The sequence below is a fragment of the Engraulis encrasicolus genome, chromosome 2 (assembly GCF_034702125.1).
Source record: "Engraulis encrasicolus isolate BLACKSEA-1 chromosome 2, IST_EnEncr_1.0, whole genome shotgun sequence".
Classification (NCBI taxonomy): domain Eukaryota; kingdom Metazoa; phylum Chordata; class Actinopteri; order Clupeiformes; family Engraulidae; genus Engraulis; species Engraulis encrasicolus.
This window is the reverse complement of record NC_085858.1, coordinates 19,673,735-19,686,234: the sequence shown is the minus strand read 5'-3', so window position 1 is coordinate 19,686,234 and position 12,500 is coordinate 19,673,735. Positions and strand designations below refer to the sequence as shown.

Genomic DNA, 12,500 nt, shown 5'->3' with positions numbered 1-12,500 from the left:
GTGCGTGTGTATGTCTTTGTTTTTGTGCATTACAGTTGTGTGTGTGTGTGTGTGTGTGTGTGTGTGTGTGTGTGTGTGTGTGTGTGTGTGTGTGTGTGTGTGTGTGTGTGTGTGTGTGTGTGTGTGTGTGTGTGTGTGTGGGAGAAGAGAGATAGTGATGTCACAGGCCTCCAGCTCCAACACAGTTGCCCATTGTCCTGAGTCGCTCTGGCCCTGTGTGTGTGTGTGTGTGTGTGTGCGCGTGTGTGTGTGTGTGTGTCAGAACTGGCATGGTGGCTGTGGATGCCAGAGAGAGGAGCGCCAGCATGTGCAGAGAGGAGAGGAGAGGAGAGGAGAGGAGAGCAGAGGAGAGGAGAGGAGAGGAGAGGAGAGGAGAGGAGAGGAGAGGAGAGCTTTACCTGCTTTTAAACTATGCTGCGGTCAAACCACCATAAAATACACAACCGCCCACATACACAAACACTACGACTTATCCTGTCACAAACATAAATAAACATGTGTGCGTCAAAACATTGTCAAAGCCATCCTAGAGGTTTTTGTTTAAGCACATGTTCATGCACAACCTGACATACTTCTTCATCTTCTTTCAGTGTGCATCGGTGCACTTGGAGAGGGGGAGCTTGCGTGTGTGTGTGTGTGTGTGTGTGTGTGTGTGTGTGTGTGTGTGTGTGTGTGTGTGTGTGTGTGTGTGTGTGTGTGTGTGTGTGTGTGTGTGTGTGTGTGTGTGTGTGTGTGTGTGAGGTGGAATGTGCCCAATGCATAGTTTTTCTTCAATGAAAGAGGCTCGTGGGCCGCTCTGATGCCTCTCTCTATATAACAGTTCGTTGGCACGCGGGCACTGACTGGCGTGCATGCCCAGACTAGCGGCCGTCTGCGACCGTGCCGTGCCGTGCCGTGCATGGGCACATGTCTGCCTCCCATGCCCTCCCTCCCTCCATCCTTGAAGGCGCTTATCCTCCTCCTCTCCTCTCCTCTCCTCTCCTGTCCTCCTCCTCTCCTTTCCTCTCCTCTCCTCGTCTCTCCTCGTCCATGTGTCCTGCCACTTTTAATCCCCTCGATTTTTTTCATATCTCCCATGACACATGCTGTCTATCTTCCTTTAAGACTTGTAGATATAGGTACAGTATGTTTGGATATCCTTCAGAGAAGTCTCCATCTCTCCCTCGCTTCAACTCTCTCTCGCTCTCTCTCTCTTCCTCTCTCTCTCTCTCTCCCTCTCTCTCTCTCTCTTTCCTCATCCTTCCCTTCATTTCTGTCTCTCTCTTCCTATCTCTTTCTGACTCTCTCTTCTCTAAAATCTCTTTTGCTCTCTCAGTCTCTGCCAATCTGCCTGTCTCTCACCCAGCCCATCCCCTACATGAGAGAGAGAGAGAGAGAGAGAGAGAGAGAGAGAGAGAGAGAGAGAGAGAGAGAGAGAGAGAGAGAGAGAGAGAGAGAGAGAGAGAGAGAGAGAGAGACTGTGTGGCATGGCATGGCCTGGCATGGCATGGCCAGGGCTGAGGGGCGAGGGAAGAGGAGGTGCCAGGGCCGCTCGGTGGCCGCCTGCCCCCTGCGGTGCACCAGGGTCATGGTCACCTCCCTGCCGGGTCAGGGACACGCAGCACGACCCCCCAACACACACACACACACACACACACACACACACACACACACACACACACACACATACCAAATCTCTCTAATTAAGATTTGGCTTCCCCAGTCATCCTGCCTATCACCTGGGTCTGGTGCTGCATAGAATGTCAGCAGCATGTGCACATACACATGCACGTACGCACGCACACACACACACACACATACCTTTTTGTCAGGTGTGTTTTAAGACTTAAAAACTGAAATAAGTTATGTGGGCTACTGAGTTGGGAGACTTGTGTTGCAGAAGTTCTGCAGCATAACCCCTTTGGTCTTAAAAGTGCATGGAGGTGTGATTTATCACTGACTTTGAGGAATGCGGCCATGATTGCGTTGAGGGTGAATTTCCTCACATTTATTTGCGAGGAAGTTTTGCAGGCTGGAGAATGACTCATATCCTGATGCAGAGATGTCGCAATTCTTGTAGACCTTTACTACCTCACACACTCAGTGAGGATTAATAATCAGCCATTTATCTCTAGTTGAGTTCATTAAAAGGCCCCATATTGCGGATAATACGACCTCACTCTCGTTTCCTCTATTGTAGAAATGAATGTCTTGGGACACCTCCAAGGGGTCTGTTTTGCATGGGGAGTCGTGCTGCCTAACAACGGTCGTGAGTATTGATAGCACAGCGCAATTTAGCCATTAATGCAGTGGGAACGTGCTTAACAACGGTCCTGTAGTCCGTTTTTGTTAAGTAAGTGCACTTTATGATAGTATTGAGATGCACATCTCGTTTGGTGGGCGCGGAGTGACTGGCGCGCTTTCCGGGTGTTTTTTTTCCCCTTCATCTGTGAAGAGGCTTTTCTGCAGCACACTCGCGCAGTCTGTAAAAGCGGGTGCGGGGTGTTCCTCTGAGACTTCTCCCCACGTTAGGCTCATTGTGTGGAGAATAAAAACAAATTCCGACTTAAGAGGACGCATTGAAATCCGTATAATAACGGGAATAATTACGCGTCCCTCGGGAGCATCATCATCGTCGTGGATGTCTGTATGGTGAAGTGTATTTGAGAAGTTTTCACTCACGCGCAGGGACTGTTTCTGGTGGTTTCGATTTGGGTCTTATAATTCGAAAATATTGGCGTAGGCGTTATAGAGGTCCTCAGGGGTGCTGAAGACATAATGATAAAACTGTGTCACATCTTGTGCAAATGTATTGAAACCTCAGTCCTTGCCTGGTTTTCACGACTTCAGCCCCCAATTTAGGTCCCTGGAGTGGGTCGCCAAACGGCATTGGTTTAAAAAAATAGGCCTACTACAGAATAAAACAGGGATGTGCTGTAAGGGTCTGGATCTTATCCTTAAACCTGGAGCATCATCATATAGGTAGGCTACATAGGCCTACATAGGCTACTTATTTTATCGAATGTTATTACTGAATATGTAAAATCTGTACACGTGACGCACAGCCTATAGCCTCCACTTAATCTATTCTTGCCCTTTTCAGTGGATTGCCTGAAGGCCAGGTAACAGTTCCCTTCACTCGTTTAGAGTAGGCCAGCGTACGCAAATAGGCCTACAGCCTGATAACGGAACTAAGCATTGCTTTGAAATCAATATCCTGCTTAACCATTCAAACTAATTGTTTGCGCAATCGTCACATCACACGACCTTTTGGTGCCGAGGCTGCCCGGTGCGCGCTGTTGAGATAGCAGGTGTTCTTTAGCCTACTCCAGCAGCTTAAACCTTTGTGGTGGTATGAACCAACACAAATGATGCATGTGTGTTTTTCTGCGTTCTACTTGAAGAAGGACTTCAGATTTCTCAGGAAGGCCTTGATTTTGATAACATGAAAAAAAACTCTGAATAGTTTAATTTATGTTCCTATCTGTAATGATTTGCAATGATTTATTTTCTGTAAGAACACATTTTGACATCCCGTGTCACAAAAAAATCAATCAATATTTGACCAAGCTGCTGTTTCTAAGCTTCGTCTCTTGTATAGGCTAGAGCAACAGCTTTTGTCTCCAATGTGAGGCCTTAGTCACAATTTCAGGCCCTTTCTCAGCAGTATTTTGGGCAGGCTATTAGTCGGATAATTATTATATTTTGTTTCTTTTCGCTGTACCTGAAATACTCCGTTTGTTTCCAAATTAACATTGAGCAGTGGTGCAATTAGAGGCGGGCACCAACGGAGGATCTGCTCCTCTCACCACAATAAATAATATTAAAGGTAGGCCTATGCAATGTAGATATACTTTCACAGATTATAATCGCATTTAAATAAAATGAATTGTAATACAATAATGTTAACACATTAAATGAGTAATAAATGGGGGTGAGCTGAGTGCTTTTGAATAACTAGGCCTAGGTGACATACCCTTTAATTATTTTTAATGCTTGTCATAACAATATTTTTATTGAACGTTTGGAGGGGTCATTATTAACTGCAAATATTAATTTCGTTTATTATATATTTAAATAGGCTAATGGATTGTGAGATCATTGGTAGGCCAATTTACTTTAAATCAAAAACATCTTTCCATATTTTTTTTTCTGTTGTGTAGCTACATGAAATGGTGGGCTTTAATTTCAGACCTCCAAAAAGGATAGGCTACACTGCCTGAACAGTACTGCATCTCCATGATTTGCTGTGTTTTTAATCATGCTGGAAAAATCTTTGGTGTAGCAAAGAATAGGCCTACCTCTTTGTATCACTATTTTAGGGAACTGTCTGATTTTTGTCTTGAATACGAATGGCCAAGCATTTATGCCAGGATAATACATTTTTCCTAATGAGTTTGGCCAAGTAATAAATTTTTTTGCAGGCTGCGAAATTACTCACTTTGTATACATTATTCATGCAATGAATCGGTGTTTGTGGGTCGGGTGGGTTTACCGCCAACCAAATTGGAATTTTAGGCGCAATTATTTGTAGGTGTCTGGATTTATTTCCCTTGTTATTAATTGGTGCAGGATTTTACCGTCGGTGACAAAGTAGTCCGGCACAAACGGCTGGCTGATGGGTGCTGCCAAAGCTCCTTTCCAGCTCGTTCATTTCTGCCGGCGCCCGCCTGGCAGACCGCTGTGGGATGATGCCTTCCCCGTTTTAAGCATTAATAGTGTAAGAGTATAACGAGCGAGAACCGTGGCCGACTCTTTAAAATCATGTTGGCTGGGTTATCTTGCTCAGTCTTGGGCCAAGATGTTTGTCCTGATCTGACTTAAGACGTGCGCGTTCCGGGTAGGCCTATGCGGAAGCCTAGATGTGTTTCAAAAGTCCATTTAGGTATGATTAGAAGAGACGAACGCAGATGTAATGCATCTCTATAATTCCCCTGAATTCCCTTTGTGTGGGTCTACAGCGTCCTAATAAAGTTTTGCGGCCTATAGGGAAATTATTTGATTTCGCTCATTTCGCGACTGATTTGATTGTTATCATGTAGGCCTAGTAGCCGATAGGCCTACATACAATCGACTCATTTGGCATAAAAGTATGGCATTTGTGGGATGTAACTAACTCTGTGATGAATCTGCGAATGTGAGGCACGTGGAACTTCGTTGCTCTCTGAGGTCAGCGCTCGAGGTAGGCGGGAAAATGTGTAATTTCATGTTAGGCTATTTGAATAACTTTGAAACCTCAACAAATTTTCGTTTTGTCACACATATTTTTATTGAACCCTGTCCAAAGCAAATATTTAATAACCCAATATGACAACGGGTTCTAGCCTATTTCATCTGTTGTTGCACCATGCAAGCTCATAGGACGAAGCTGTTGTGGACTAGCCTATTTCGGATGTGGTTTGACAATTCTGTTGTTTCATGATCAACAACTTTTTATAGCTTGCAAAAATATTTATTTGAAGTGATTTATAATAATTTAAAGGTTTTCATTTTATTGCTCGAGCGCCTCTCCTCCTGATGCGTTTCGCACTTTCGATACGGTTACTATCATAACAAAGAAGCCTTCATATTTGGCAACAATGCAATAGGCTATTATTAAAAAAAACAAGGCCCTTTTCTTATTTGGCGTTTGCAGCATCATTTAAATCATAGTCATACAAGTAGGCTATCCTAGTGCATCCTGTTTCTCTTGCTCCCTCTCTCCGCATCTCACACTGTCTTTAAAAGTGACAGTAGGCCCTGCATAGTGCACTTGCTCATGTGAACCTGCTGCACAATTAGGGCGAGGCTGTGGGCCGGCAGAGTCCCGCGCATTTTCACAGTCTGTTTTTTGGCAGCTCCCTCACAAACAGTTGCGAGTGGCGAGCCGAGGTCATCGCCTCTCGTCTGGTCGTGCGTCGTCCAGGCGGCGTCCACCCACCCAGCCCTCCGCTCTCTTCCCTCTCCCTCTCCCTCTTCCATCTGATGCCGGTGGAGCAGGATAAGCAGGAACGAACTTCCTTCCGGCTAGAGCGCCCGTGCATTGTATAACTGTGGCGCTAGAACAGTGTGGCTTTTGTGAGGTAGTCCACACAATTAAAAAAAAAACTCACAATAATCTACAGCAGAATGTGACTATGCAAATCATAGACTGGAAGACAATTATTATTTTTTTTATCAGTGATGTGGAAGGTTTTTTTTAAATTGTTGTTTACAGGTTAAAGTTTAGTTTATGGGACTGACTCTGGTTTTACCTTGCAATTATTATTATAATAGGCACATGCTGTTTTGGCAATTTCATTTCAATTAATCATTTTCTTAAAAGATTGGCAGTTGTAGTGCTTTTTGGGCCAAGTGTTTCCCCCAATATTCTAGTATTCTGGCTCGGCCAAGCACACCTAAATATTTTAACAGGCATATGTCTGTATATATTTTAATGGCTTCTACAGCAGCGTTGGAAAAAAAATAAATGTTTCAGAGACATGTTGGAGGAATTTGCATCACTCCTCCAACAACACGAAATGTATTGCATCAACTAGCTGGGACTGAATAATGTAGCGCCAACTTGTCGAGTAGCAGTGTAATCGCCAGGAAGTTATTAAGGAGGGCATTTGTGCCATGGAGCTATAATAGAGAGGGCTTGTCATCGAGGGCTTTGCCAGCTTGAGTGCTATAGAGTTGTATTCATAACCAAATGTCACCCGGCCTCGCCTCAGGTAGTGGGGTGCAGAGTTTGCATGCTCTCCATTGGGACGCAAAGAAGCAAAGACCGAGGCTGCCACTTTCATCTCATAAGATCCCTCCTCTCTCTTTTCGAGCTTTTTCACACTTAAGTTATTCTTTTCTCATTTTCTTTTTTATCAGTGATACTTTGTCGGGGGCCCCCATGCACATATACCCCAATAGTTCTGTCCCGTTTACCACAAACCAGCCACCATCTTTTGGCTCTACAGAATACCGGCTGGAGTTTTTGTGTCAGATTGTCATTTGAATGGCGAGGGGCCGTTTGCATATGTTTGATATCCTATCCGCGAGCTTGAGAATCATGGCGTGGGGGATAAAAGGGACAAGCAAGAGGAGAATTGTGGTTGTGATGTGATCTGTTCAGCTGTGGCGAAGCTGTGACCACAGTGTGTCATGTGTGGTGGCAGTGGTGGTGGCGGCGACAGTAGTGTTGGTTGGTGGCAGACAGCAGTAGTACTACAGAGTCCTCCTCAGAATCAGGACCAGGGCTGGATTAAGATGGCCTGGGGCCCCCTAGGCTACAGGTTGCTGTGGGACCCCCATTGGAAGGCAGATTTAGCGACAAAATGTACATAGACAGTGTCATAATTAGGAGCTAGGCATTAAGGGTAGGTTACCATGGACGACAGATGAGTTTTTCAATACTGCTTCTTGTCACAATTCTGCATTTTTTCACTTTTTTGTTCAATCCGGGGGGCCCTGGCAGGTGGGGGCCCCTAGGCTGTAGCCATATCTAGCCTGTGCAGTAATCTGGCCCTAATCAGGACTTCCTTGGCACTCTCTGGGAATTTCCTCCCTCTGCCTCTGCCTCTGCCTCTGCCTCTGCATTCAAAACCACTTCTGCACCTCTGCCATCGCCAGAGAGGATTTCTCTTCCCATTGCTGTCGTCTTGCTCTTTCGGTGTCTCTTCCCTTTCTTTGTCTTTGTCTCTCCATCTTGCCATCTCATCATCCTTCCCCTGTCCCTCTGCCTCTCTCTCTCTCTCTCTCTCTCTCTGTCTCTCTCTCTCGCTCTCTCGCTCTCTCTCTGTCTCTGCCTGTCTGTGTTGCAGTGTGTCAGCTTTTGTTTGCTTGTTATGCCTGTGATTGTTTGTTTATTTGCCTTTGCATCAAATCACGTCAGATGAAGTAAAAGCGAATCAAGGACAAAGTGGGCCTCTCCTCTCCGTAGCCCCCGAGCTGTGTTTTCCAGATGAATACCAAATGATGAAAGCGGCGCACAGCAGAGTTTTGATTTCTCTGCACCTGTAAACTGTTTTCATTGTCCCGATATATATTATTCTAGTTCCATGTATTGAGCGTGCATGGTAAAGAAAACACACACACACACACACACACACACACACACACACACACACACACACACACACACACACACACACACACACACACACACACACACACACACTGCCTTCTGTTGTAGTAGTACACTGCCTTCCAGCATAGATGAAAAGGACCCATCGCGCCTTTCATCTCAATTCCGGAATCTGATCTCATACTGTATATGTTGCCATTTATGATTTTTTTCCCTGTATTTATTTATTTATTATTTATTTATAAAATACCCTGATGTGGGACTCAGTTGGTCATGTGATATGGAAGCATACAGGCTCTCTGTCCTTCCTCTCTTCTCTTCTCTTCTCTTCTCTTCTCTTCTCTTCTCTTCTCTTCTCTTCTCTTCTCTTCTCCTTTCCTATATACTGTATATAGTGTGATGGGTAGACTGGGCACAGGCATACAGGCAGCCTCGTCTGCTGCAGCTGTATCTGCATGTCCGACTGTTACACCCCGGTGCCCAGGTGTGGGGGCGTCAGGCCGGCTGGCAGATGATGGTGTGTTCGTGTACGTGTGTGTGTGTGTGTGTGTGTGCGTGTGTGTGCGTGTGTGCGTGTGTGTGAGTGTGTGTAGTAGGGTATCAGCCTTGGCAGTAGCATGCTCTGCTCTGCTCTGGTCTGGTCTGGTGTGGCAGGCTGGCAGGTGGACCAACGCCAGTCACAGCGTCACATCCACATTCACATTCACATTCACATTCACTGTCCTGCCTCTCTCTCTCTCTCTCTCTCTCTCTCTCTCTCTCTCTCTCTCTCCCTCTCCCTCTCTCGCTCTGTGCTGCCCTGTCATCGGATGTGTCAGACGGGTGCCCCCTCCATCTCACTAGCGCCCCACAACGTCCGAGCTTTAAATGAGATGTCTGTGGATCAGTCCAAAATGGGTGGTGCGTGTGTATTTGGGTGTGTGTGTGTGTGTGTGCGTGTGTGTGTGTGTGTGTGAGTATTTGTGTGTGTGAGTGCGTGTGTGTGTGTGTGTGCGTGCGTGCGTGCGTGTGTTTCTGTGTGAGTGTGTGTGCGAGCGTGTGTGTGTGTGTGTGTGATTGGTGTTTCAGGGGGATGTATATCTGAGCAAGATGGTGGTGTGTGCATGCAGGACAAAGACAGACACATTGGGGAAAAGGATGAAAGAGAAAGAGACAGAGAGAAAGACGGAGGAGAAGAAGAAGGGAGCGCAGATGAGAGACAGACAGACAGGCAGACAGAGAGAGGGGGACAGAGAGGGAGAGAGAGAGCGAGAGAGAACAGGAGGAGAAGGCAGGCATGGGGAGGAATAAGGGGGTGCATTTAGTGTTTTCCCCTCCTTTGTTGGGCTGGTGCATCTGAGAGCAGCTGCTGGTTGCGGGTCTGGTGGGATTTTGGAGCCCGCCGTGCGCTTGCTCTCTCCACCCGGTGCCAAGGTGGCATTACGCAAGTGGCATGAGGTAGAGGGGGAGAGAGGNGGAGGGAGGGAGGGAGGATGGGGTGGATGGGTTAAGAAGAATAGAGGGGAGAGGGGGGGGGGGGTTCTGGAGGAGCGGAGAGGAGAGGAGAGGAGCGGACTGGCGGCCATACTGGTGCTACTGCTGCTGCCGCTGCTGGTGTAGAGGCGCAAAGGCTTATGGGATAGCCGATCGGGAGGAATACTAACGTCCCTCTGAACTTTGCCTCCGTGTCAGATAGGAACTTGTCGATTTGGCAAATTGTGCCCCGTCGGACTGGACTGCGTACTCTCGTCCGCGTTTTCTCTCCCTGTATCCCTGCCTCTCTCTCTCTCTCTCTCTCTCTCTCTCTCTCTCTCTCTCTCTCTCTCTTCCCCTCTTCCTTCCTCCCTCCCTCCCTCTCTCCTTTTGCTCCCTCTCTGTCTCTCGTTCACAAGCTCCCTCCCTCCCTCCCCTTTTCTCCCTCTCCCTCTTCTCTCTCTCTCTCCGTCTCTCCTCATTTCTCTCTCACTCCCTTTTGCCACCGTCCCCCCTCCCCCTCTCTTTTCCCCTCCCTTTCAGCTCTTGAAGCTAACGCATTGGCTGGGCTACAGGCGTCTCGGTGCCAAATAGGTGGGCCCTACTAGTGTTGGCAAAGGCTCAGGCAATGGTTAGAGAAAGAACGCGGCGTGCAAGAGAGGGAGAGCGAGCGAGGGAGTGAGCGTGCGCATGAGAGAGAGAGAGAGAGAGAGTTGGAGAGAAAGGCAGGGAAAAAGAGGCAGCACTTGGGTTTGCCAGCGGTCGTACGCGTTCGTCCAACATTGATTCGCTTCTCTCTTTTTTTCCCCCACATATTCTGCGCTTAGCTTTCGCCAGGCACCCCCACCCTCCACCCCCTACCCTGTGCCTGTGTGTATACGTACGTACGTACGTACGTGTGTGTGTGTGTGTGAGAGAGTGAGAGTGTGTATGTGCACGTCTCTCCCTCTTTTCTTTCTCTCTCTCTTTTTCTCTGCAAGTCTTATACAGGACTCAGAGATCTAAAGCAAACACCACTACCAATTACGCTTTGCCAAGGATTTTTTTTTAGCTTCGTCGATTTTTTTTTTTGCAGTTTTGGAAAAGGCGCAAAAGAAGCGTGTTTATTTTCAGCGCCGCGATTCCACTAATATTTTTCCGCCTCCTATTTTTTTTTAAAAAGGAGGATACAGTTATTACCTTTATAAAAAAATCAGTGTTATTCTCCTGCTTCCCGCTTTTTGAAATTTTGTCTGTCTTTTCCCTGATTTTTTCCTGCACTCTTGTTTCTCTCTTTCCTGAGGATGCTCTTCTAAGTCTTCTGTCTTTTTTCTCAAAGCCTGTTTGACTTTTCCTCTTAGTAAAATTTTTGGACACTTTTTTTTGTCCACGCTCTGCATTTTATTTTCCATCCTTTTTTTGCACCTGAGCCAGAATTAAAAAAAACAACCAGGCAAAGCGGCAAACAACTTGTGTGGGAGATTCCTGTTTGGTCGATCTTGAACGGCGTGCCAAATTTAGGATGAGAGTGCAAAATGGTAACTACCTGGCTGTCTGTCTTGCAACTGTTTCACTGGTGCTCTGTTCCATCATTATTCATTCATATATTTTTTAAAATTTTCATTTTTAGTATTTTTTACTTAATCCAAGTAAGTCGAGTGTTCTGGGTGTGCATGACGTTTTTGGTCAGAACGAGAGGAAGGAAAACTCTGGGCACCGATTTGTGTGCCGCAAGGTCTTAAGTCTTAGTAACTTGCGGTGAGGTTTTCTTTTCTTTCTCTCTCTCTCTCTCTCTCTCTCTCTCTCTCTCTCTCTCCCTCTCTCTCTGTCTGTCTTTTTTTTGGACGGTGGCACAAAAAATTGGCGCGGCGAGTCCGGTGCATGGCAACCCTGGCACAGGGGCAACGGTGGCGCGGTCTGGGCTTTGTTGCCATGTTGGGAAAGTATTATAGGACGGCTGAATGAGCTCTGTGTTGGCGGAGGACGAGGAGATGGCCAAGCTGCTTTTATTGTGCCTCTCTACTCCACTCCACTCTGCTCTCCTCTCCTGCTCCCTACCAAACGGGACTGACTGACTTGATTGCACTTTGCGGTTTCAGCCTTGTAATAAGCTCCGTTATGCAAATGTATTTAAAGCACTGTGTGTGTGTGTTTATTTTTTATTTTTTTTAAATGTTGTTAATTTTTAGATTTATTTTTTCAGGGGGGGGGGGTGGCTAGTGTTTAATGACTGCCCGTATTTGCATGTGTTTGCATCTGAGTCAGTACGGCCAGTTTATTGTTGTGTGGTAACCTGAAAGTTGTGATAAAAATCATTATTATTAGGACATTGCATCCACTAATTACTGTCGGAGTCATGCCGCAAAGGATTTATTGGCTTTTCTATTTAGATTTTATGCAGATTGCCATTGTGTCAGGGGTGAGCAGGGTCAGGAGTTTATTTTCGTAGGTGTTATCGTCAGCCATAACTCGCAGGCAGCAGCTGTGAGCCCCTTTTTATGCCATGTGGATCTTAAACATCTCTCTTGCTTTTTCTCCTTCTCTCCCTCCCTTCTCCCCTCTCGTCGTGTCCCCCATCTCTCCATCTTTTCTTTGTGTTGCCATCTCTCCATCTTTCTCCCCTCCTCCATCCCTCCACTCCTCACCCACAGGATGAATTTCATCCCTTCATCGAGGCCCTGTTGCCGCACGTGCGCGCCTTCTCCTACACCTGGTTCAACCTGCAGGCCCGCAAGCGCAAGTACTTCAAGAAGCACGAGAAGCGCATGAGCAAGGACGAGGAGCGCGCGGTCAAGGACGAACTCCTCTCCGAGAAGCCCGAGATCAAGCAGAAGTGGGCGTCGCGCCTGCTGGCCAAGCTGCGCAAGGACATCCGGCCCGAGTTCCGCGAGGACTTTGTGCTGACCATCACGGGCAAGAAGCCGCCGTGCTGCGTGCTCTCCAACCCCGACCAGAAGGGCAAGATCCGCCGCATCGACTGCCTGCGCCAGGCCGACAAGGTGTGGCGGCTGGACCTGGTGATGGTCATCCTCTTCAAGGGCTCGCCGCTGGA

General features: G+C 47.1%; 1 protein-coding gene across 17 annotated transcripts in view; it reads left to right on the top strand.

The window, feature by feature from the left end:
* nfixb (nuclear factor I/Xb) overlaps window positions 1-12,500 on the top strand; it is a 198,438-nt gene that overhangs the window by 40,296 nt on the left and 145,642 nt on the right. For 16 of the 17 annotated variants that reach the window (XM_063224080.1, XM_063224072.1, XM_063224085.1 and 13 more), the window contains one exon: window positions 12,100-12,500. This exon is cut by the window's right edge and continues 131 nt beyond it. In XM_063224080.1, the coding sequence (XP_063080150.1) occupies window positions 12,100-12,500 (401 nt within the window). Of the gene's footprint in view, window positions 1-10,099; window positions 10,987-12,099 lie in introns of those variants that run through there. The other variant, XM_063224043.1, reaches the window with a different exon arrangement.